The sequence below is a fragment of the Pungitius pungitius genome, chromosome 2 (assembly GCF_949316345.1).
Source record: "Pungitius pungitius chromosome 2, fPunPun2.1, whole genome shotgun sequence".
NCBI lineage: Eukaryota > Metazoa > Chordata > Actinopteri > Perciformes > Gasterosteidae > Pungitius > Pungitius pungitius.
In genome coordinates, this window is record NC_084901.1 from 12,511,004 (window position 1) to 12,538,203 (window position 27,200).

At 42.2% G+C, this 27,200-nt stretch overlaps 1 protein-coding gene across 7 annotated transcripts in view; it reads right to left on the reverse strand.

The window, feature by feature from the left end:
- The window catches only part of lmo3 (LIM domain only 3), a 44,956-nt gene that overhangs the window by 14,847 nt on the left and 2,909 nt on the right, over positions 1–27,200 (reverse strand). For 3 of the 7 annotated variants that reach the window (XM_037461839.2, XM_037461838.2, XM_062560429.1), the window contains 3 exons: positions 26,757–26,822; positions 26,215–26,317; positions 23,161–23,374 (listed from right to left, as the gene is read on the reverse strand). In XM_037461839.2, the coding sequence (XP_037317736.1) occupies positions 23,161–23,374; positions 26,215–26,239 (239 nt within the window). In that variant the 5' untranslated portion in view covers positions 26,240–26,317; positions 26,757–26,822. The other 4 variants (XM_037461837.2, XM_037461840.2, XM_062560431.1 and 1 more) reach the window with 4 other exon arrangements.

Consider the following 27,200-nt stretch of genomic DNA (forward strand, 5'->3'; position numbering starts at 1 on the left):
AATTAAAACAATGATGACTTTTTCCTTTTGAGCCATCTAAATTCAGATACATATATTTTGTTTTCTGCACAAATAATTATTGCTGAGCGCCTTTACATAAAAACATTTCATTGGTTTCTCTTTTTTCAAATAATGTATCGAAAAAAATATTTTTTTTAAAAAAGAGGAAGAAATTATAGTTTCAGTGCGAGATAATGAGCGTGAGTGTTGAGCAAAACACTTACAAATACTTATGGCATCTTCCTATGGAGAGGTTCCTAATCTTGCAGTAATCAGAGTCATTTTCAGATAGCATTCACTCTGTACTATAAATGATGGAAGGTATTCAAGTAAAATGTGATGTGAAGTTTTTGTCTGCCCATCAAGTCACACCCATTCACGAGGATGGATGGATGAATTAGCTTTATAATTTATCTTATTAAGGAAATGGAATCCATCTTTTGTCGTTCTCAAAAGGGGGCATGTGAAGGCACTCCAGGGGGTATGTGAGATAGTTATTTTTTCTTAGGGGGTACTCGACTGAAAGAAATATTTATTAGAGGGTACATCACCAAAAAAAAAGGTTGAGAACCACTGATCTAAACGACCCATTCAATATGATAACATGAAGAAAAGCAAAAGAAAAAAACAAAACAAGCCAGGGTTCCAAAGAAGAACGTCCAGATAGTGGTGGTGTTTTGCTGCATAATTCATCCCATACCTTTCTATGCTACTTTCAGCACTATGTACATTTTTAAACACCACCTTGAGGGAACAATATATACATTTTTTTGTGTCTGCGACACGCTGTGTTAAGGTTGTGGAACGACTGATAGCTCTCTTCAGAGGTTAACCCAACGTGTGTCTGTGGCAGCGCCAGCATGTAGCCAGCCGGCTCGCTGGGTCTTGTGTTGCGAACACTCCTCAAACCGGCATCCCTGGCTCACCTTGCGGGGAGGGAAGATGGATGGAGCGAACCTGCCACTCGTTTTTTCCCGCTCTGCCAGTTTGATGCTGAAGACGCTAATAGCTCTCAAGGGAGCGTGCAAATTAAGCGCGGTTTGGTTGCAGTGAATTCAACGGCGTAGGCTCACACAATCAGAGAATGGCGGTTTAGAGCCTGGGAATATAATATTACACTTGGTTTTATATATATAAAACCAGATATTTATATATATAAAACCAACTGTAATATTATAGTATATAAAAATAATATATATATATATATTTGATGCATCTCTGTCAGGCGTACAACATTAGAGCTGTCTAGCATATCTGGAGGGCTTCTAACTGTGGTTCTGCAGAAAACAGAATAACATATGTAGCGGGCTACATACACTTCATATCCGTGGCAGACAAGACAGCATATATATTTAAAGGTTGAGGATAAAACATGAAATTAAAATTCATGCTTTGCTTGAATCTGAATTTTAAAGAGAATCAAAGCAGTCAAAGCACCAATACCTTATTTCAGTCAAAAGGCATTCACTGTGCATTAAAGCCTGGTATGGCTCAGTGGTACCTATTTGATGAGGGGAAAACAGACACCAATTAAATTATTCCACAAGGCTGTAGCCCACTGGACCCTAAATCCCGATATGAATGTGCAAGCTTGCGCCCATGCTTTTCCTGAGCTTTGTCAAGCTAAATCCAAAATCCAATGCCAATTACTGGGTGTAGGAAGTAAAATGCATAATGATGGAGAATATACATTGCGCCAGCGATATTGTACGAAGGCAAGCATGTCTGATGGTGAGGTGGTTAAGTATTTCCAACCGTTTTTTTCAGGGGAACTGTTCAGTACTCAAGAAATACTTCCATCAATGCGATTAAGCTGTAGGTAGGGTTGGCACGATACCAAAAGTATGACTTCGATACAATACGCGCCATAAATATCATGATACCACAATTCCACACAATACTACAAATAAAATAAGATACTGGCATATTTATCTATAATGGTAATAAAGCCGAGACGAGCATGTTGATGTCTCCCCTCTAATCACGCGCTGTAAGCTCCTTGCAGTCGATGCGTGGAGGCAGCATGACAGGGAGCAGAGCAGTGAGTGCGTTCGCGCTATTTTGATTGTTTTTTATTTTAATGCAGTTTCGACAGTAAAAATATGAAAAATTGTATTGTTTTTTAACGTACAAGTAATGCTGTACCTTTTTACAACCCAATGAAGGTAATAAAAGAGCGCCAATTCAATCTCAAGTGGTGAACTACAATATAGAGAATCCAATGGGGAAGAACTATTTGGAGAAATTAATGTAATTTGATTTGGGTATTAATGTTTTGCGGTCGTCAGTGCTTGTTGAAGTCGGGCACTTTGTGTGTTGGGGTCCATAGCACTTTGGCACATTTATCAACCACCAAATTTTCATACTCTTTACTCTTATACTTTTTACATGAAAGCCGAAATAGTGATTGATGCCCACTTTTTGCTGTGAGTAAGATTAGACAAAACCCAAAACCAGACAAACGAGGGAAAATATGTTTTGTTGGATTTAGCCCAGCCCTTTAACAATAGAGCTATTGTTGAAATCTGCCTACTGAACAAACTGATCAATATGATCAATCAGCTCCTCCATCATTCACCTGACATTTTGCAGAGGGGAAGGTGAATTGATAGCACAAGTCCCTCCAGTTGGAATTCCATCCACTCCTCAATCTCCCCTTGCCAGCCCCCACCTTTCCATCCCTCCCACCACTTCAATTGCTCCAGCCTCTGCATGCATTCATCAACTGCCGGATTAGAATTTGTTTCCTCTCAAACCATTGATCATCGGCCTATTACTAAGCAAATGACAGTTAATTACCCACTACATTAACCACCGGGACCCGGCTACCGACTCCCTGTGCCATCAGTCAACATGATAAATGTGGCAAGTTCAGTAATGTGCGGCTGTTCCCTCGTCCGCCTGCCACACAGAGAACAACTCCTGGATCTCACGTCCAGGCAACCAGGAAAAATCTATGGCAATCTGCATAATCACAGGCTCAGGGTTAATAACAGACAAATGATTTGTTGCATCTCAACATAGGCTTTTTTAAATGGGACAGTGCTTTGTCCTTTCGATGATCCAACCTGGCATTTGTCCCACTTGAAATGTAATCAAAGTGAGCAGCTAGTGTTTGGTGTCTGTCCATAAGAAAAGGACAAACGAGGCAAGGAAAAGTTGATGTGATTTTTCCATTAGTGATCAGGGCTTCATCTCAACAAAATTTGGACATGAAAGAGGAAAGTGGGGCTGCAGAAATCCGAGGGGCTGATGTGAACTGTGGCACAAGGGCTGAACATTTAATAAGACTGAGCTTTTCTCAATTGTGTCTATCCGTGCACACGTAATTGTCGGTGATTAAACAACTCTGGGGGCAAAATTATTTCAATTACCAGTGGGATGACCTGTGAATTGTTTCTGGAATAAGATTTTCCTCCTTGACTGCCCCAACTTGCCTGGCTGCCGGCTCCATCAGTTCTCATCTGCACCTAGACTCTGATATCCTAATGATGAATTATTGCCTGCTTTCTGAGTGACTGCAGACCATAGAGGGGAACATTCCCCTGAATGATCGGCCTGGGGAGCAGCTGCAGAGTGCTACCTAATTAGCTACTATAGAAAACTCACTGAAAAGGTTGTAAAACATGCGCCTTTCCACATCTGTGTGAAGACTGGGGGCGGTTCTGACCTCAGTTACAATCATCAAAGTAAATGTTTTTAAAATCACATCCTACCGTATACCTTAAAAGACACATTGCCCTATCATCTCTAACCGTTATCTACTCACACCAACATCACATGATTCCTGGTCAAGTCCCACTGTCCTCAAACGATAAACAACTTTTTAAAACAAAAAGCATGAAAAAAAGTAACAAGGGACAGGCTTTCAGCACAGTTTTTTGGCACTGCAGTATCTGTGCCCATTTAAAAGAGGGCATAACAAAATATTTGGAGCCCTGCGAGGGCCAGATGTGCAGTTTGATAGGCACTTCCCAATGCCAACCCACCTGCAATCCTGAACTGGGTGCCAGGCTATGGCACAACAGCCCTGCTATTATCTGCATCAAACACGCACAGTCCCGTGAGTCATTGCTCTTCACAGCTAATTTAGCTAATCTCAACTGGAGGGGATGGTCCAGCAAATGATGTGTCTAGCCAACTAAACTGAAACATTTTGGTAGAAACTAAATACCAGTTTTGGGTCTCGAATCGAGACCGACTGGTTAAAGATTACTTTAGGAAATAACTAGAATGCATTTTAAATCAAGAAGTGGAACAAGGTTTTGGAAAATACTGAAAGAGACTAATTAGGTGGCACAGGGATGTGGTGGTTAGCACTGTCCCCTCACGGCTTGCCTGTGTTCAAAGCTGCCCAGCTTTGAACACTGTGTGGAGTTAGCATGTTCTTATTGTGTACTCTGAATTGAATTTATTTTATTTTGAACAGGCCAAAATCACAAACCTCCCCTCCAGGCTTTACAGTCTGTACACATGCAACATCCTCCATCCCAAAACCCTCACATCGCTCCCAAAAATGAAAAAAGCCTTCAACATGGAGAAAAAAGGAAGATACCGTAGGGTCTCTCTGACCAAATCCATTGTTTCCCGTTGAACACTGAAATCTGCCCATCTATATATACACACACAATAACAACAGTTCCAGAAAATGAATTCACAGAGGACTGTTTCAGAAGCGATTAGTTATCTTAAATGAGTTTAGAATTTTAGTACTCAAACAGATTACTAAAATGTGTAACCTCTACCTATTAATTTAACCCAATTCTCCTTATCCTAAACTATGTTAACTATTATTAACTGCACAGATGTGATTTTGGTTGGTTGCAATCTGCAACAACAAAAAGAAAAGACAGCCCTGAGGAGTAAACCTGTAGTTCTCAATGACAGGCTTGGAATATTGTGAACCTTTAAGGAATAGATTGTAGTAAACTGCAACAAATTCGATTTTTACAGTGTGAGAATTCATGAAAAGCTTCTGTTTGGTACAAGTTAGGAGTGACAATCACCGTCAGTGGTTTTAAACTATTTATGACTGGTAGAGCTTCTCTATCTAGATATTAGAACTGACAACCCTTTAAGAGCTTTGGTTAATATATTTCTTCAAACATCATGCTGGCTAAACTTTAAATGCAGGCTAAATTGTATTGTGACTAAAGGACCAGTAATTGTTTCTATCCCAACGTCATTCCTTCCCTGCTTTTGGGAGACAAAACAAAAAGGTACCGACTCTTGAACTCCCCTTGAGGAAATGTGACCCCTCTCTTAGGGACAATTATGCGCTGGAAAGAAACAAGACCCTTCGGTATTTGTGACCCTCCTTCAGACTCAATTGCTTGTAATTAGCGGGGACCAGTTTGACCCCATAGAATTTGCAGATTACATGTGAAAAGCCCAATTTAAGTACAGGAGCTTCAGAACACACACATTTGCAAACTCAGCATTATTCCTGAGGTAATTGCGGTGGTTGTGTAGTGTTTGGAGGTTAATGGCAGCCAAGCTTTCCAAAGCCAAACATAATAATTATAGGGTACTTTCAGAGCTTTTAACATCTATGAGCCATTTTATTAAACAAGGTACACATGCAGATATGAACGTATCCGCTATTTTAACCTCAATGAAACAGAAAAGTTGGATCAATGACTGAGAATTTGAACAAAAAAGAAAAACACAACTTCCTGTTGTTGGTTTGTAGCTTGTGATGCACAATTCCAAAGCCCAACAACTAGGACTGAGGCATGTAATTGCATCTCCAAATCAGCATCTGGAGGATGAAATGTGCCCCATCAGGTGAAATGTGGCCGATAAACACATTGTTGGAACACTAATTGAGAGTAAGATTATACATATTTCCACATAAACATCCAAGCCACCAGTCCAAAACAATCAACAAAAATATATTTTTAATATTTCTTGCATGTCTCATCATTTTATCTACCTCGCGTGAAGGAAGAAAACAGTCAAATTTGCCACAAATAAAGCTTAAGACATTCTCCTGACAGTCATACATGGATAATTACTTCTGCTTTCTGTCTTCAAGGTAATAAAATCTATATCATATTCTTGAGAAAATGACCAGTTCAACATTGAAGTAATTCATTCAGTGTTAAACAACACTAAGATATAGGATTTTGGATGGTGAAAGATTTGGGATAACAACTAGAACGATTTTTTGGAGAACATTAGTTTAATTATATTTTCTAAATTTATATACAATTGTAACAATCTAGACGCAATGGTTGGAAGACCAGTGACTAGTACGCCTCTACACCTTTCATCAATTTCATTTGTACTTGGCTAAGAAACTTAACAGAGCTTGTGTAGCTGTCATCGGTGTGTGAATGTTATTTCCTCAGGAGTGTTAAAGTGCTTGGAAGCTTAGTTTGGCAACATTAAGTCATGTGACCAGGGTGTAGTAGGTTTAACATTAGTTTTTGCTTCTATTGATTTCTGCTTCAAAAATCAAATGAAATTTCATTTGGGAAAATTATCTTGCTAAACAAAACTTGTAAGTATAATAAATGTTGTTTTGCCATGGAATTATTTTCTGCAATAATCCCATATCCTATTGAAAAATCCAAATGGTTTATCGTTGAGGGAACCAGAGAGACACTCTTTAGGGTTGGCAAAAAGGATATGTCATCCCTGTAGCATTGTAAGACGACATACTGTAACTGAAGGTGAACTACTGGATCAGGCTGGCTGCACAGTACAAAGACACCGTTTAGGGATTAATTGAAACGGGGAAGGAAAAGCATTTCATATCGAAATTGCTATTGACTGAAACACATTTAGTCACTGATACAGTCATTCTGAATAATGATGCTTTAAGGCTGAGTGCATCTGGGTATCAGTGTGGCATTGTGGACAAGATTGCCAACTCATCCTGGGGTTTAATAGTTTTTTATAGTAAAAAACATGGTGATGAGGCAAAAAAGTGTGTGGAATTCAAAGCAAGCTGTGGAACAAAGGAGATATTGATAATGAATTGACCAAGTGCAGCCAATTAAGTTATATTTGGACAAACCTAAACATGTAAAAGCCATTATAATCCAAGAGCAACATTTTAACATTTTGATATATATATCATATATATATTATTGTATCAATAATTGTCATCCTTATTTTATTGGCAATATCTTCTAGACACTATGTTATACCTGGATAAAACCAAAGAAGTCTGACAATAGGAAGATGATGAATATTTCTGCCGCTCATCACCATTGTGGGCGCGGCCTATGGCTGCTGCTCTTGATCAGGCGTCCTTAATGCAGCCTAGGTGGCTGTGAAATTCTCCAGAGACACATGGACGCTGTTCTGCAGCACGGCTCCAAATCGCTTTGATTGCTTCTTTAGCATTTCACAGATTAAAATGCTATAGGAAACTGGTGGAAGAGGCAATCAATGGCGCGGCAGCAGCACCCTTGCAGTCCCTGGTGCTCAGAGCCCGTACTGTGAGCAGCAGTGTATCAGATACACATCAGAAATACAAGAGGCAGGCGTGACCCCGGCGACACATTGATTCTTCTATGCCTCCAAAACCAATTATAGATTGGATGTCTCCTCAATATAGAGTCTTTGTATGGATTTGGCCTGACAGATTTCTTTTCAGTTTTACAAGTCTTGGCATAGATCTACATCTTGAGATTATATGGTAAAAAATATTTTAAGCTAACAAATGTTTTGTAATGTAGCAGCATGGTGGTGCCCAATGCAGTCAGGTGACTCAATGAAGTTGTTAATTCCTTCCCTTGGTGATTTCTTTGTTGACGTGCCTCTGGGCCAAGGGCGAAGCGGTGTATAGCATTAGCATTCTTCTCCTTTTTTTGGCTTGCTAATGAATAATTCAGGCTGTTAAAAATGTAGCATTTACATCTCATTTTACAGCAAGCTCACAGCATGGTGCAGACAAACTGAATCAGCCTGAGTTTACGCAGAGAGCACAGCTTCCCCCCTTGACAGAGCATGTGTTATCACAGAGATCCAGGTTATGTGTTGATCATGGAGGATAGAGAGACATTTTGGTGGCAAACGGTTTTGCGTAAAAAAAAAATATTTTCTGTTTTCTTACTCCCAGGTGGTAATCTTACCAAAAACACAGTTCACAAAAGAATTCTATCGCGGCATGTTCCCACTGAGTCGGCACAAAACGACTTGACCAGCTCCAGGGGTCCAGGTGGCATGCGGTTTGAGGAGGAAGCTGCGGGATTGGGGCTGGGTGGGTGATGGTGGTAGTTGGGGGCGCACAGTAGTGTGTCTGGCAGTTCCGCTAGGCCGCCCACTAATTGAGAAGTCGCTCAGGGGTTCAGCGAAGGCCTCACAGCTCTGCCTAAACCATCCAAATAACGCCTGTAAGTGGGGCTGACACCGACCAATCACCCTTTTGAAATCCTGTTTTCCACAGTGCTGCCCCCTGCCCCAGCCCCCCCCCCCCTCACACACAGTTTTAACAGCTGCAAGCAGCTCCAGTGTCCCTGTCTCCACGTCCTCGTCTCCCATCCCCCCACGTCATCTCCATAAAGGCCATATTAACCAAGGGGTGGCACAGAGGCCTGGCTGAAGCGCACCTCACCCACACACACGCTCATACAGCTCCATCCACACAAACACTCAGGCTGCTGCTCCTTCCACACACACACACACACACACACACACACACCACGGTAATTGCTGGAAAGCTGAGCCGTTCAGGTTCACCCATGCTGACGTGAAGCCTCTGTGCTCCCACAGGACAGCCGGAACTGTGCATACTCATATTAACATTGTGAGGTGACCCCCTCAATGTGGAACACCATCTCTGACACATGTGGGCTGCAGGGCGACCGTTATCAAGTCAAACTAAGTCAAACATCCACTCTGTTTCAGCTACATTTGAATGTGCAAATTATAAAGTCAGGAAGAAGCTGAAATTACACTGCTGGAAAAAGAATACATATAATTTCTTATTTTGGTAAGAACATGTCCAGAGACAGAAAAGACGAGTATGTGAATTAACGTTTCACTCTCTCTGCGCTCTGTCCACCTTTTTTTAGCCTTTTTACCTCAAAAAGTGGGACGTTTTTAATTCACCTCCTTGACAAAACTGTGCGCTAAATGCATCATCTTATAATATAACACGCCCGTCTTGTTCAATGGTAAGGGGAACACTACACACCAACACCTTACCAGAACCCTCTCACACCCACCGCGAGGATGAGAGCTGTGGACGATTCCCAAACACATAACACCCAAAACCAAACAATGCCTGACGCCAAAAACCTGTAGGGTTGGCAATGAGGGGGTGGTGGTCTGCTGCTGCAGCATTTCACCGTGTCGAACAGCAGGGCTGTTATCATACTCCCACATGCCTGCAGAAGAGAGGTGGCAGCCAAATATGTGGCAGCCAGAGGTGTGTTCCAGCCAAGGTACGGGGCCGTGCTGCAGAGGCTGTGACCGCAGATGTAACCACATACACAAAAACAGCAGAGAAAGAACACAGGATGACATTAAGAACACACAGCGAGGGCTAGGCAATGTATCAATATTATATCAATATCCAGCCATGAGACTCCTTCATTGCGTATTTGTATATTTATGTGGAGGAGTAATTGAGTGAAAATCTGTTAAGGGAGCTTAACCGTGACTACCAACGCAATCACTTAAAATCGACTTCCCCTTAACCATTTTAACTTAAGTCTAATGCATGTATTCTTCTCCATTAAAGAACTTCCCACACAGAACATTAAAAACAGGCAATACTCAGGACTGAAACCTCTCCCTAATCTGGACGGCCTTGCGGATCATTGCCTAAGAGGAAATGGCAGGGGGGCAAGCCATTAATATATGCATAGAAATGACCTGCGGCACAACCCATAAAGAGAGGGCAGCAAAGGTCAAATAGCCTCCAAACTGCTCCTGAGTTTAATTAAAAAGACAAAGTAGAGCATTATTTCCGAGAGGACAGGCACAATTACTGTTCGTGAGAAGGGGAGCCGGGCTTGGGCTCTTTCAGGAAGCCCTGCGTTCCTTTTCCCATAAGGCATAGCATCATCTTCCCATTCCTTTGATGTCAGTATAGACCATTCATTAGGGCCATAAAAGGTTAATCTGAAAGGAGAGAGGATATCAAATAGTCAAGATGAGGAAAGAATTCTACACGAGTTGGCGCCACGAGGGAAGTTATATCTAACCCAAGTCCAGTCAGCAGGTAATGGAGTTACCAGAATCTACTTCTACGGTTTGAAAATGAAATGAAGAGCTTGAGCGCTGTAACTTGGGCGCCCTCATGACCAGAGTGGCGGCACTGTGGTTTTCACACGTTTCAAATGGCTTGACTTGCTTTAATGAATTTAACGCATTCTGAGTCAATATTCATTACAAATACTTTTGCCAGGTCGGAGGGGGGTTCGCGACAGGAACAGTCACATGATATACATTATTACAAAAGGATGATGATGAATGTATTCAATTAAGAAAAGGTATCTGACGCAATTAATTTATTCACATTATCCCAGTTGATGTGTTTGGGACAATGCATTAGATAAGCCCACTGATGACTCAAAGCAAAGCTCCAGGCTGAATGGGAGCAGCCCAGCAGGGACAGAAATATTATCTTTTTAGGGGGCGGGGCACGAGGCCAAAGCGTTGGATCTTTGGTTTCCAGATGACCCTTTAATTTGGACGACTTGAATACTTAAAGTGTTATGCTGCGTTCACACCGAAAGCGAAACCAATTTTCGCCACGCTTTACTCGCCCGACTATTTGTAGTTATTTTGCTTCATTTGCGTCCTTCTTTATGCGCGCCTGGAAGGGGGTGTGGCTTATCTCCATTACTTGTCTCCATAGAGACGGTTATCGTTTTCGCTATCCACCATGGAAAGAACCACTATTTTTGTTCTTTATTTGTTGTGTGAATTACACAAACGTCGGCACCGCCAACAGTGTTGCGTTTAGGTTCATGAAATCATCCGTCGCCGAACACAGCTTTCAATTTCACAGACTCCTCTGGGAAGTGCGTCTGGATGACTGCTGCTTCCAGCGCTACTTCAGGCTGACCAGCAGCCGGCTTGATGACTTGTTTTGTTGGCTCGGTGCCAGCGTCTCTCGGTTAGACACCAACTAACTTACAGGCGCTCAGTCTCAGCTGCCTGTGTGTGTCCAGTGAGCGGCAGTTTCATAAAGTGTATTCACGCTTTGGCAGCAGGACGGCAGTGATGATGATTAGCGGAGCATCTCAATACTTTTTGGCCTTAGCAAGACAGTGTTGAGTCCATTTTTTTCGTCAAAAGATTAAATATTACAAATTGAAAGTTTTTTGCGGCCCTCTAGGTGGTGCTTGTGGCCCAATCAGGGGCCGTGGTATGGTTAAGAATCACTGGGTTAGAGGACTTGTCTCAACCGGATTTGGAAAGACTTCCATTTATTTATCTTCAGTCGACTCGACTATTGTAATGGTATATTAACAAATCTATGTCAATGGTTTAGGGCCAGGAATGCGCCTTCAAAATGCCTTTGAATTGACCTTAAACGTTTGAAACGTTTGTCAAAATAATTTAAAAGAATGTTAAAAAACTTTAGATTAATAAGACTTTTATTTTAAATAGACCAGCAGTCCCCTGATGCAGATAAACTACAGATATGTTACTTAAAAATTCTCTTTTTTTATCATCTCCTTTTACTGGGTTGATTTAGAACTTTCTTGTATGCTTGTGATATTTCATCAACCAAAGAACAAAAAAATATTCCTGCCAAGGTGTCCAATGACTCACCTGACATGTCCTCACCCCCCTCTGTCGGCCACGCGCCCCACGCATCGTGGTGCCTGCCCACGTGCGCCTGTGTATCTCTCCCCTACATAACAGTGAATGCGCAAGTCTGTCGTCGCCATGGAGACGGCACAGCTTTTTCCCGGGCTGATCAAAGACCAGAGAGAGTAAACAGGATCTAAAACACACACCTGTAGTACCAATCCAAAAAATAAGGACACGTTGCGAGACCAAAGACTCTGACGAACAATCCATGCAATTTATATGTCCCTGCGTTTCATAAATACCGCTCTAATGGCAGTTTACAAAACGTGCACCTTCTGGTTTGTTTTTTAGAAATAAGTCAGCAGATTTGTATTGGACCATATGCAGCTTGAGACCGACTTTGTGTCACTCTCAGATTTCTGAGTACGACCAGCACAAGCGCAACATCATTTTGGGATAAAATTTAGCAGGAAGAGTTAAAATTCTGGAAATGGTGGCAAAGTATAAATTATTTTTGTACAAGATTCTAAAAAGATTAAATTAATTTCTGAAAATTGCAGAAAATACAGAAACTGCAGAAGCTGAAGTAAATGAAAAAAAATACAGATAAGAAATAATGAAATTACTTTATTACACCAATGATGAAAATACAAGTTCTACTTTTTATAGTAGTAAGAGTAGTGTCACTACTACTGGTAGTAACATTTTTAGTACTACTCGTAGTATTAGTAGCAAGTATTTTTACATTGTCATTTATCAGACGCTTTTATCCAAAGCGACTTACATTGCATTATAACCCATGCATTACATTTTTGCCTGTGATGCAATTAGTGGTTAGGAGTCTTGCTCAAGGACACTTCGACATGGCACATGTAGCAGCCAGGATTCGAACCACGTGGCTCCCAGCGCAGCACACTACTCGATGCGCCACCATCGCCCTATTTTTAGAATTAATAGCAGTTGAAATACTAGTAGTAGTATTAGTAATGGTAGTAGCAGTATCAGTTGTATGGTACTACTAGAATTACTAGTAATATTAGTAGTGATTGTAGTAGTATTTGAAAGAGCAATATGTATTTCAACAAAACAGCTTCATTCTATGCATCATGGTTTAGGTACAGATAATCATTGAGGCTTTTATTTCTAAATGATGGAACTGGATGATGAGGGGTGGGGGGGGGGGTTCGGGAGACAATGTTTGTTAAAGGGGGGGGGGGCTCATGTAAGGGAGGGGGTGCAAAGGAGGTGCCTAAATGTCCTCTGTAAGACCTGAATAGGTCAGACTGCACTAATCAGCTAATACGGAACAGCCGTGAGTCACAGACAGAGAGAGACTGCAGCGCGTGTCTGAGTAACCGTGGTAACGAGCACCTGTGATCATTAAAGAGCTGCTCAAAGCAGAGAGAGACAGCGATTTACACAGAATCCACACCTCAAACAAGTTAAATTAGCCTGGAAACTACAACAAAAAATAAGATTTGACAAGGCCGAAGACTCTGACGAACACTATCTATATACGTCTATATGCTGCATTCCAACAATAAAGATTCGAAGACCAATACTTTGAATGCTTCAAAGCATTCCAATAATAAGTATGTAAGTTTGGCTCTGCTTCGCAGGTCCTCATGCCCTTCAGTGTTTTCTGGGAGAACGGCTGTTCTATATATATATATATTTGTAGGGAAAGCAGAGCTGGCCCAAATCTTTCAGCCTACAAAGAATCAGGGAGGAGAGATGGTTATTACAAACTACATGCAGCTTCCTGCACATCTCCCAGGAGTGCAGTACCTGTCGGTGAGCGGGTTGCGGAGCTGTGGCGGCTCTGAAGTCGCGGGCCTTTAGGTCTTTGTGGAGCCGTTTGCAGTCCATCGCAGCCATAATGACATTTTCGTAGAGTCCAGTCTGCTCCGCCGAGGAATGTATGAATGCGTGTGTAATTTGGGAGGAACAAGGCTGTATCTTTAGCCAGGAAAGGACATTTAATTACCACTCCATTATTCAGTCTGACAGTTACTGCTCTTTTGGTGCTTAATCTGTTATTGTAGCATTGTAATGTTTTTTCAGTCTACTACCGAGTGATGCGTCCATCATTTTCCGTAAAGCTACATTAGCTGTTTAACAGAAAAAGGCTTTTGATAGTAGCTGGTTTCAGTGTTGATTCATGTCAATTACATGTGGTTTCATTAATGATTACACATCTTTGAATAAGCTAGGCTTAATCAAAAAAGTTCCTGCTTCCGTGTTCCAGGAAACAAAGGGTTTCCCCTCCATGCACAGAGTTTCTATTAAAATGCTTGCACTTACTGTCTAATATACGTTACCAACTTTGTCTTGACTTGAAATTAAGCTGCTGTACAACCGCTCTTCATTGTTTTGAAATTCTACAAGTCTACAATGTTTGTCTGATATTTATAAAATCAATTGTGGCTGTGTTTTCAGACTGAATAAGTCTACGGCAAATTTGCATAGGAAGATGGGTCTGCAGAAAGAGTTCTGTAGTTCGTCTAGGTTCAGCTGGAGGCCAAGCGCTTAAACAACACCTTGGTGACATGCCACGTTCCAGCCTGCTTAAAAGCCTCCACCATCATCCCTGTTCCCAAGAAGCCCAGGATCACAGGACTGAATGACCACAGGCCTGTCGCCCAGGCCTCTGTAGTCATAAAGTCCTTTGAACGGTTAGTCCTGTCCCACCTTAAGTCCCTCACCGACCCCCCTCCTGGACCCCCTGCAGTTCGCCTACAGAGCCAACAGGTCTGTAGACAAAACTGTCAACATGGCCCTCCACTTCGTCCTCCAGCATCTGGACTCCCCAGGAACCTACACCAGGATACTCTTTATGGACTTCAGCTCTGCCTTCAACACCATCATCCCGTCTCTGCTGCAGGACAAACTCTCTCAGCTGCACGTGCCCAACTCCACCTGCAAGTGGATCACTGACTTCCTGTCCGACTGGAGGCAGCACGTCAAGCTGGGGAAACACGTCTCTGCCTCTCGGCAGCACCGGTTCCCCCCAAGGCTGCGTTCTTTCCCCTCTGCTCTTCTCCTTGTACACCAACAGCTGCACCTCCAGTCACCAGCCAGTAAAGCTCCTAAAGTTGGCGGATTACACCACCCTCATTTTACTGATCGCTGGTGGGGATGAGTCCGCCTACAGGTGGGTGTCTGACCACCTGGTGACGTGGTGCAGCCAGAACAACTTGGGGCCTGAAGACAGTGGAGATGGTCGTGGACTTCAGGAAGTACGCAGCCCCACTTCCCCCGATGGGCTCCATCATCACCCAGGACCTCAAGTGGGAGCTGAACTTCCGCTCCATCACCAAAAAGGCTCAGCAGAGGTTGTTCTTCCTGAGGCAGCTGAAGAAATTTAACCTGCCAAAGACGACGATGGTGCACTTCTACACGGGCATCATCGAGTCCATCCTCAGCTCCTCCATCACTGTGTGGTACGCTGCAGCCACAGCCAAGGACAAGGGCAGGCTGCAGCGTGTCATCCGCTCTGCAGAGAGGGGGATTGGCTGCAATCTGCCATCTCTCTAGGACTTGTTTGCTTCCAGGACCTTGAAGCGGGTTAGAAAGATTGTAGCCAACCTCTCTCACCCTAGACATAAACTGTTTGTGCCCCTTCCATCCGGAAGGAGGCTGGGGTCCATCGGGACTAAGACCTCGACCACACTAATAGTTTCTTCCCTTCGGCAGTCAGGCTCATCAACAGAGCCCGGGTCCCCCGCTGACTTTCATGTCACTCATGTACATTCACTTTGTCACTTTCACTTGTCACTTTCCGTTTAGCTGGTGCACTTTATTTTTAATTGTATCTTTATTTCTCAACTTACTAACCAATAGCTACTGTCCATTATTGTACTACCTTCAGTCATGCACCAACCGCCAAGTCAAATTCCATGTATGTCTGACATATTATGGCAATAAACGTTTCCTGATTCCTACTTTACGCTAAATGCCAACACTTAACAGTTTAACCACACACACACACACACACACACACACACAGGTTAATGTAGAGGGTGCCTGCTCTTCAATTTCCAATGTAAATCGCTTATCCAAAAACATTCTCACCAGGCAAATGCTTTGAGAGATTTGGGCTTCATTTCCAACCGAATCTCCTGGGCATACAAGCACAAATTGATACACATTGGCCACAAACATCAATTGCCCATTTTTGGCTTATTCAACATGAGCTGCATTTAATGTTATATTATCCTTAACTTCAATATGAGTACACAGTAGGCCTATTTGATTAGTGCCATATTACAAATAAATTACAAAATATGTGTGCCGGTTAATATCACTTTGAGCTCACAGTACGAGTAAACATTTAAATAATAAATAAGATTTGTGGCGGTTAATGTTGCCACAAGAAACAACGCAAGCAATGTATTCAGAGTTTGGCCTTGAACACTTCATTTGAATGTGCGCGCCTGAGCAAAGAAAACTATAATTTGACACTTTGTGAGTAGTCACAAAAAAAGGTGTGACAGATGCTCATAAGGAAGAATGTATCTAAATGAGATTTCTGGAAGAATAGATGAGTTTCAGACAGCCTGAGCCATTTTTCTACTCACTCCCTGTTGGCCCCTCAAGATAAAGCTTGACTTGATGTCACAGTCACGCCTGATGCCGACATACAAACTGACAATGCGTCACAAGCACAATGTGAGATGAAAAAGATACATTTTTAATTTACATATGTGGTTATACAAGGTGGCCGTGGATTGCAAAGTTGATCCTGAAAGGTGGACCGGGGGGGGGGGGAGGTGTAAGTTATTACACTGAACCATGCTCTACATGTTGGTTATCTCTCACTGATAGCCAGCTTTCCAGAACGTGAATAAATCCAGCCGTGTTGACGGCTCTCTGAGTTTACTTGCATTTACAATCTTAGTAAAACCACTGTAGAGGAAAATTGAAGTTGGATTAAAAAGAAATGAATGAATAGATAGATAAATAAATAAGTGTTCTGCTGGGGCTGTCTTTAAAATGGATGCCTAGAATTTACAGTTTTCCATTAACTGATGCCCACCAGCTTTTTTCACGCCTGCACCCGGCCTTGGAACCAGTGCCGTGTGTGTGCGTGTGTGTGTGTGCCACTCAGCAAGCCATCTTCATTTCCACAGCCTTTTTTTACTTCAACGTGTCAGTTTGCCTACTCTCCTGCCTTTGGGGCTTTCAAACATTATCGCTGTGTACTGGGGAAATCGCACATCAGCATAAACAGTGGCGTCGCCCTATTACTGGTACCATCAATGGAAGAGTCCCTTTCAAAGGGGATCATTTGTTGATAAAATCTTGCTGTGTTTCCTCTACATTTGCAGAGAGCAAAGCACAAATCAAGCTCCAGGAGAGAATACCTATAATTATGTTTGCACTCGCAGGTTTATGACGGGATGGCTTAGTTACACACAAACACATCTCTGTACATCATATTTGATCACTGCTGAAGTTTTTTTCTTGCCGTATTTGTTTTTTTCTCCCTCCCTGTCGTTTCTGCATGTGTTCCAGTAAAAGCATTATTTTTTTCTCTGCTGGTGGGATCACATCGCTCATGGTTCTAGACCCCTAAAACATTCTATTAACCCTAGTTATGTTGGGCCTAATAACATGCCACCCTGCTTAGCAGAAAAGGATTGACCTAAGGAGGGTGCGTGTGTGACAATGGCCCTAGTAACTTACTGTGGAACCCGAAGGGAATATTAAAATGGACAGAATGAAAATACATTTGTGGTTGCCTATGGAGTAAGGCTGTGTGCGTGTGTAAGAGTTGTGTTTATTTAGCCCGGTTTTCTCTTTGTCGCTTTGCAGATCTGATGCCGAGTACTGTGGTTTGTTATATTTGCCATTCATTAGCCAGCAGTGAGGAGATGTCAGGGCGCATTCACTGGGCCGGGACACTCCTGTGAGAGCGAGCGTCAAATTAAATCAGTCACCTTGAACTTTGAAGATGAAAGATTATTATGTTGGCACTTGTCTTTTTCTTAGCCTGCACTGCTGTTCTAAAACCCCTTCACCCCCCTCCCTTACTACTACTACTCAATATATTGGAGTTGGGGAAATCAATGTCGACATCAGCTGAAGCCATCTACGGATTTGTGTTATGGAGCTGTGCTAAATGAGGGCAATAGGAAAGTCCTGCGGACACTATTTAGTGGGCATGGTTCTCAGCTTGATGTGGAAAAACATGTGCATTGTAATTTCTACAAAGCACACAACATGAGAAGTTAGTGATGTCTTATATGGAAATTATATGGTTATTGAAAAGGAATTTGAATTGCGATTAATCGCTCAGTTATGTTGGCAAAATTGTTATGTGCACACACACACACACACACACACACACACACACACACGTTTTCTGTTTATTTCGGTTCAAAACAATCTAAGAAACACTTTGAATCTGTAGACTATTGCCTAATAGTCTTATTGCTGCCATTTGATGACAGTAATATCTACAGGAAGCCCAAATATATATTTATTCTTTTTAATAAAAGGTTGCCCCTGGTTTTCAGTCAGTAGGGGCAGAAATTGCCCCCTAAATAAACCTAGACAAAAGCAGTTTGAGTCATATCCAGGAATCTGTATTTTCTAATTATTGTCAACGAATCTTATGAAAATCCTGTTGTTTCTTCTCTTAATGAGCCCATTAATTTCCACTTACGAAGAAAATCTTTAAAAAATGAGCTAAGCTTGGCATGTATCGAGGCAGAGATTTTTTTATGTGGCTGATTAATAAAAATTTAAACCAGCAGGTTTTTGTCAAAATGAACTAGCGTGTTTTAATGGTAATAAATGAACGTGCCACCCAGTGATAAATGTGTGTAGAACACATTTATAAAATTCACAATACCTGCTACCAGCTCTATATCATTGTGTCACATTAGTGGTTCTCAAACTTTTTCTGTCAGCCCCCACTTTGGAGGAAGAGGCATCCTGCCCCACCGCCCCAACAAAACAGTGCATGCTGAATTTTTATTGAAATAACGACATTTAGTGACTCCATGTATGCTTTCATGAATAACACAAGAAAACTTAAATGCCCATTATTTTCATTGGAATTTAAGTATATGACTGATGCATCCATGAGCAGTGTTTAACCAGTAGCTTCAACCTGACATGGTTTTAAAAAAAGATGGTTTACCTAAAACACAAACATGACAGTGTTTGGGTTTTTTTAAACCCTCACTCCAGCCCTTTTCAGTCTTTTTCTTTACTGATAATTCAATCTAGCTCTTTAAGTTAACACTAACACATCTCAAAGAAGTCAATAAACCATTACTGGAAGTTTAACTAAGTTTTAACTTTAACGGTTAAGTTCAAGTCTCAAACTTGTCAGAGCTCTTTGAGTTAAAGAGAAGAAGTAAGTGGACATAACTAAAAACAGGGCTGTGATGTTTTACAGGTCCTGTTCCATCCGTGTTCTCTCCATAGTTTGCATGTCTCAGTGTCCACTGCAATAAGACTCAATACGAGCTGTGTTGTTGACTGACGGTTCTGAACAAGCCACTGAGTACAGAAAAGATACGAAGACTAAGCGACCATTGTGTTCAGCTAGATGACCAACTAAACCCAATCTGCAACATGAAAAACACTCCGATGGTTGTTTCAACTTGCAAAGAAACCCTCAAAGCAAAACCATAACAAGTGCTTTAATTAATTGAACTAACTTAATGCAAAAATATGCAGAGTGAAGCTATATTACGTAGGATGAGATAGACTAGTATTTAAATTACATTTGTTGTGATGGGGTCGAAGTCTAACAACGACACTTCCAACAGAGTTTTATTTCAAAGCAACATTTTTCTCCTCGAAGATGCAGTTTAGTGTTTTACAGAGCATGTGGACAGAGCGAGCTCAGCATCACCCCACAGTTACAAGAAATGAATGGCGGGAGGGCTACAAGCTGAGCTGCAGCCGTTTCTGCATCAGCATCAGTCATTTCAGTCACCAGCAGCTACGTGAGAGGTGCATTTACGCAGAAACCGACTTTATGTCATGATTTAAAAAAAAAAAAAAAAGTCTCAAATATCCCGCCAGCGCCAAGCTACACATTGAGCCATTGTGAATGTGCAGGTTGAGTAAGTAAACTTTACTGGGAGGTGGATAATCCGGCAGTGAGGTTCTAAACCTTTTGGTCGTATTCTCCACCAAAGCAACTTCTCCTCCAAGCATGCAAGTGTGCAGCACACACGCGCACACGTTTAACAGCAGGGTTTTTGCATTAAGTTTAAATTGGGTCTAAACTTGACCTCAAATCCAATGTTTTTTTTTATTTATTTGAAACTTCAATCAGCTGCCATAGCATACCATATTATATACTACTACACAGAAACCTGTCAAGCAATTCAAGATCCATAACTGCACGTGGACAAACACTCTTGTGCACCCTATTCTTTCTGTGATAATACTACACTGTGAACAACTAATCTGTGTGGAAATCTGCAGAAGAACAAGTTAGCTGTTTGCACATGGAGAGCAGCACATTCCTGCTTGTCTAAATAATTGGAGCAAACAGCAGACGTTGCATTGGGTTACGCGATAAAGCATTCAAGCTTCTTTCAGTAAAAATTACTAGTCAAAGGACATAAATCCAAACTATATGGTGTAATTAAAATATAATCTAGTATTTTTTGTGATAAATCAAAGTGTTTGAGAGATGTTCTCACAGTGATAGAATATAGACATTAGAGGGGGAATTACGAGTTGTTTAACTACCAATAGAAGAATGGCAATCTATTTTTACACTAAAAAAATATATATATTGCATTATCTCTACGGTCAACCTGTTGTGTTTTTAGTTAGGAGATATCCGCCACTGGGTGTTATAGACCCTGTTATATAGATCCGGCTTTTCAGTTCCACAAAGCAAGTTTGGCAAAATCACCATAGCAAAACAAAAACTTGAACCTGCTCTGGTGCAGGCTATGTCTGATGGATAAGCTCACCACTCCTCCAGAAAAAGCAGGCAGCTTACTGATGAAGAAGGGATATTAGTTAGATTAACGCTTTACAGGGAGAGAGTTCTCCATGATCACTTCCTGTACGCTAGTGATGCTGCTGAAAAGGAATCTTTTATTTATTTCAGACCTTCTTGAGCCGTAGATTGTGAACACTACACAATGTTTACCAATTAGATACCCTTTGGGCTTGTGTTGAGATCATTATTTCCACTAGCAAGATCTCATTGGATGATGCATGCCATGAAGCCTAATGCCGGCAAGCACATTTAAAGAAATAATATCGTTTAGATTTTCGTAACATTTACACATGTACTCCCCCCAGCGAGGGCAGTGTCAGTTCTTGACATAATAGTTCCATTTTTTTACATAATTATTTAGTTCCATTTTTTTACATAATTATTTAGTTCCATTTTTTTACATAATTATTTAATTCAATCTATAGCCCAAAATCGCAAATCTGCCTCAAAGGGCAAAGAGTAGAGCTGCAACAATTAGTCGACGTAATGGACGACGTTGATTATGAAAAATCATCGATGCAGATTTCTATTGTTATTTTTTCAATTCGGCATTGCAATGCACTACAGGAAGTGCTGGGGGCGGTATCACTTCTATTTTCTACATGCACCAAGGAAAAGCATAATAGCATAATAAAAAACTATGATACTAAAGCCTACAACGTGATAACTATGTGTTTTTCTCTTTCTATTTTAGTAGCAAGCAAAGGCGCGTGTGAGTTTGTACTTCAGTGGTTCGTGCACCCTCAGGTGAAGGAATTCAGACAGAGCATTCAACATGCTCGTCACTTTTAAACGCATAGTTGCACTCACATTTTGTTTTACTAATTTAATGCATCTATTATGATGACATTTGTATTAACTCGTTACTCAAATACATTTGAAGTTCAAAATCCAAAGTTATTGGATGGAAATAAACAGCCACACGTTGTAGCCAAAAGGAATACTTGCCTCGACTAATCAACAAAATAGTTGATAGATTCAAAGTCGATTACAAAAATAATCGTTAGTTGCATCCCTACTTTATAGTCTGTACACATGCAAAATTCTGTCCCGACACACTCACATAAGGCACTAAAGAAAAACTCCCTAAAAAATGAAAAACCTTTCAATTGGGAGAAAAAAAAGGGAAGAAATTTGAGGGAGATCCCTCTCCTGGGATGAACGGACAATGGACGTCATGTGTAGAGAATGGGCGACGTAAAATATGTACAGTACGCTCAATTCGTGCAATGGAAATTATTAAATATAGATATTACGGCCTTGAACTCCTCCTATGCGTTCATAGTTGTCATCATCATCATCATCATCTCCTCCTCGTCAGTGGAGAAAAAAAAGAGGTTCTTTCTTTGAGTCTGTTTGCCGTTGTGTGGTTGGAAAATCATGGTTTCACGCAATTATCCTAATGACTGCAGTCTGGTTCAAATTAACAAGACAGTATAGAGGGCCGATCAGCCTTTGAGGAACAAAGATAGCCCGATTAATCATCGGGATAATTTGAGCTGGCTAATAGAACATTTGATCAACTTTGTTGAACCACGTACAAGGAACAGGGCCCAGGTCTCAGTGCGACCATAACAGTGAAAAGAAGAATCTGCTTGTGTTCACTGACAGAAAAGGAATCTCCCTCTTGACTTTTAACACTAAAAGAAAAACAGATTTACGGGGAAAATGTGCTCACACAAGAAGAGATGATCCCTTTAATACCTTTGAAGAATCAGGTCAATTCACATTAGACATATGGATTTAAATTGTTTGTAAAAAAGGCACAATTTTGACCATTTGGTATAGTTCCATGCAGTGTTTCCCTTAGTTTTAAAACTTTTGAGGGGTGCGACAGATGGACAGCAACATATTTTCAGTGTGTGTGCAATGCAGAGAGCAGAGAGTTGTAAAATGTGCGATCATGTAGAAACAGAAATGACATAAGATAAATACAATATGATTCATAAAACACGAAAGACGTGAACTATTTTGGTGAATTAAAAATCAACCCTTGACCCCTGACAATAAACAGGTGGATGAACCATAGTCTAGCAAATCAATTCAAATAAAAACATAACAAAAAGGTCAAAGTCAATCCTGAAACCCAATGAGATGCTGGGGTTCCATAGGAAAGGCTAAAACTTGAACCGATTCCGTCGATCATTTTACGTGTTTGATTAGGTCTCCTGACAGGTATACGAAACCGAAACAAGTCTGTTGTCACTATTGTATATTGATTTATTATTTGTTGTGCTTTTGAGGAGAAGTTTCATTGATGATTTATTGACTGGTTAACTAGAGTAAAATAATATTGTACATTTACTCAAGGATTATTTCTGAGAATTATTTATTGCTCATCATGCTCATAAAAGAGAGTTCAACTTGACCTTTAAATGTTGCGACTGTGTTTATCTGTACGGCGTGCAGCGTTTGGCCCAGCATGGCCAAGACGGCGCCCTTCTTACCGTAGGTAGTCTCTCCGGCACAAGATGAGGTTGGCTTTGGTGTAGAGCGTGGAGCCCACCTCGCCCAGCCTGCAGTCACAGCAGGCACACTTAAGGCAGTCCTCGTGCCAGTACTTATCGAGGGCCTTCAGCAGGTAACGGTCCTTGATCTTCCGGTTGCAGCCGGCACAGCCTTTTGGCTTGGTGTCCGGCTGGACGGAGAGCATTTGTATACCTGGGAGAAGCACACAAAGAGAGAGACGAGAGAGAGGATTCAAAAGACTGATCCAACACCAGCGCGCTGACTGACAAGGAGGTAAACCGTTCCTCCTGGTGAAAAAGACAAAAGATTATAAGACAGGGGTAATATAAAATGATCAAGCAAGTAGTGTGATACTTGAAAATCACTGTTTCGAATGCATGAGGTAATTTCCCAAAGGTTTTAGTTGATGAAGTGAAAAGATGGATGGATAAAGGGAGCAAAACTCTGGTTTTATTTTAATGTTCTCATTGTGGTCTTCGATCTTTAAGCAGCACTATAAAGTAAGAGAAATACTCATGTATTTAGCAACAATTTCAAAGGAAATAAGAAACCTGCATTTAAGGACAATCTTTCTTCGTTTTCCAAAAACTGATTTGGACCTAAACTGCCATACATACATACAGCTTATTACGTATTATACACTATGTGGGCAATGGTTTTATTAAATGCAATTTTTTTTGTACCACTTGTGTGAACAAAACTGATTATTTTAATCAGTGGGGTCTCATATCATCGGATTAAGACCGGTGACTGGACAACACATTGATCAGATGGTTTTGAGAAACAAAATCAAGTATACTCAAAATGTTTAAACTTTTTAGATATTTAGTTTGACTGTACAAAGAGCTGTAAAAATATAACCACATTGTGTGTGATGAGGCCAGTCTGCTTGGGAGGACAGAAAAATAAAAACACTTTTGCCCCCAGTTCAACTGTGTCTTAATTTTAAAAAATGGCACAATGATTGTAAGCAATTATGTGATATAAAAATAATGTCCAGCATACTAAAAGCAAAATCATAAATATCTTTCACTACGCATAATAGAAGCTACAAGAATGTATCAATTTAGTATGAGACTATATATTGTCTTTGGATATCATAATAGTGCAGCCTCTACATGGTTTTAAAGGCTGCATAACAGTACGAAAATTTATTTTTCAAATATTTCCAGCTGATTTATCATTTCCTTTACCCTTTTTACAGTGGTATTCAAGAAACACCATACAACATATGTTTAGCAGCAGGTGTTAAAGGAAAGTCCCAGTCCCTGTAAAACAACAGCAAGCCGTAGAAAGCCAGACGAAGAAGTGACCGGTAAGATGACAACAAACCGGCGCTACCAGCTGTCCTGCCTCGGCGCTGTGAGCCCACACAGACACAAAGACACTGTTTCACATCCATGCCAGGACACCTTCTCTATTTTTCTTTTTTACTTTGACCTCCTGTGTTTAAAGGGGCGTGGTTACAGGCAAGAGCTTTGCAACAGCCTGCATTGTTTGGCCTGAGCTGACCGTGGAGAGCCTTTGTTGGCCCATTGGGGGCAAGAAGGGAGGGTTCTGGGGGATAATGTGGCCTCCACCGGGCAGGAATTAGTATTCTCCTATCATTCCCTGAGGAGAGGCTCACCCCCACTCTCCTTTGTGCCCCATTCAACACAACATCTCATAGTTTTCGTCCTTTTTACTGCATTTTTTCTATTTAACCTCAATGAAAATCTCAGCAGATGTTATTTCAAAGTACCAAACATGTTTAGTGTCAATGAAATCATTACGGCTGACCATTCCTAAAGCATGTTGTGGCGTTTTACTTTTTGGGGATATTTTTTCATGGGAAACCATCTGATTTTATTGATGTCCCAACAGTTACTTGTAACTGTAAAGTTGTGCATCAAAGATGTACACATCCTGTCAGCTGTCATGGCCGTGGCTGCTACAGTCTGGGTTGACAACACGTGATGTTCGACCAGGGTCATCCTCAAGCAAGTTTCTGTTTTTAGTCAAATGTTGTGTACACACACACGCACACACACACACAATTAATATTTGAAGAAAAAAAAAACACAGGTTTCCAAACTAACCCAATTGCATTAAATAGAACTCATTGCCATTTCAGGAGTCATGTGACCCTTGAATCAAAGTATGTATCACTACACATCAAGATGATTGGTCTCACCTGTCACCCATCTGCAGAGCCCGTATCAAACAGGCCACAGTGGGAGCAGCTCAGCGTGGCTGTTGATTTGTTAATTGGCTGGATTTGGGAGCGTGGCCGCATACGTTCAGCGGCACTGATCCGTCCGGCCCTCGTTAACACTACAAAGTCCCCGCTGCTCATTACCAAACCAAAAGAGGGAAGAGTTTCGACTCACCCTTTTTCTTTTTACTGTGCAATCAACCCGGGGGGGTTAGAAGAAGAAGCACGGCAGGAATTTGACCACTTGGGTTTTCCGCTTGCCGAGGTGAAGTGCTGAACAAAAGCCTCATTTTGTCCGTGAGTGGAATGGGATCACAGCTGCTCGCAGCCCTAATGATATCTGTAGTGTTTGTGCGCCGGCTCGTATCCTCTCCTCTCCCCCATTGTGGACTTGAAGGCGGCTGCAATTGCCGCGCGTACGCGGCCACATGCATCATCACCACCCGAGCCGGATGGAGGAAGACGGCGAGCGGCGCGGAGCAGAGCCTTTTCAGTCCAACGAGATGCTGACATTTCACCCACCCGTTTAATTACTGTTGCCATGGTAGCGGATAGCTGGTAAAAGGCCAATAACGAATACGCAATTTGCCATGCGGCTGTGACAAGCAGCCGCGCGATCAACAGACACGACATCCGAGCACGTCCTGATGAAAGAGATGTCCGCTGAATAACACTGGCGGTCGGTTGGGTTTAGAACGACAGCGGGTCGGACCTGGACGCGTCGCACTCGACGCAGAACGATGCTGCAACTTGCAACGACGCAGAGCACACCAAAACGCACGCACACGAAAACGTGCCGTTTTGCACACAAGCCAAAGCGCAAAGTGAGCGTCCTTACCGAAACTTTTCTCCCTTTTCTGCATTTGTTGAGCCCGCTGAAGCGCCTCACCACGCCAGGTCCGGGGAGCTGCTGTCTGCAGGCAGGCTGGGATCGGGGGGCGCTTTGTTAGAGGGACCGATCCGACACGGCGACCAGCGAGGAATGGGAATGGAAAAGGAAGGCGGTGGGTAAGAGAGAGGAGGGAGGGCGTGCGAAGGGGGAGGTCGGGGGAAGGTGGGGGGGGCGGCGGCAATATGCAGGCGGATGTGATGAGCTTTCACGCAGCGTGTGGGTGCACGTTTTTTCACATCGCCGCCCGGAGATGCACTTGTGGGGAGAGACGCATCTCCCGGTCCGCGCACCTCTTCTTGTCCCGCGGAGTGCAGCGCTAATCATCACCGCTCCCTCGGTCTACTGTTCCCCTTTGCTCACTCACATTGCTTGTTCAAATATCCCAGCACTGCGTGGAAACTGAAATAAGTCTAGCTTGGTTTCGATGATGGAGAGCATTTAAAGCAAGAGCGAAAGGTGACCGTTTCAAAATGATCCAGCTCACTCACCTTTCTCAACAAGTTAAGCAGAATCCTGACTGAACTCCAGCGGCGGATTCTGCTACAGATCCTTCTCTGAACAGGACACAGAGGGGAAAAAAATAACTTTACCAAGCTGACAGCGCTTTATGGGAAGAGGAGAGAATGAAGTCCACGTGGAACGAAGGGAACCAGCTGGTGGGAGACTGTACACCAGCTACAGGTGCTCAAGCAGTGTGAGTGTGCACGAATAGTGTGTGAGAAGCTCAGGCCGGTCGGCGTCCCAAATGTATCAGCGAGAGACGCACGTCGAGTCGAGCTTTATTATCGCCAAAAAAAAACAACCCCTCACCGGAGAATCACAAGCCACGCCACGATAAGGTCGCTGACTTCTTTCTAAGCGCTCCCCCATGTGACGGAGAGGGGTGCGCGTCCCCGGAACGCCCATTTCCGCCCATCTACGTTCTTCAATCT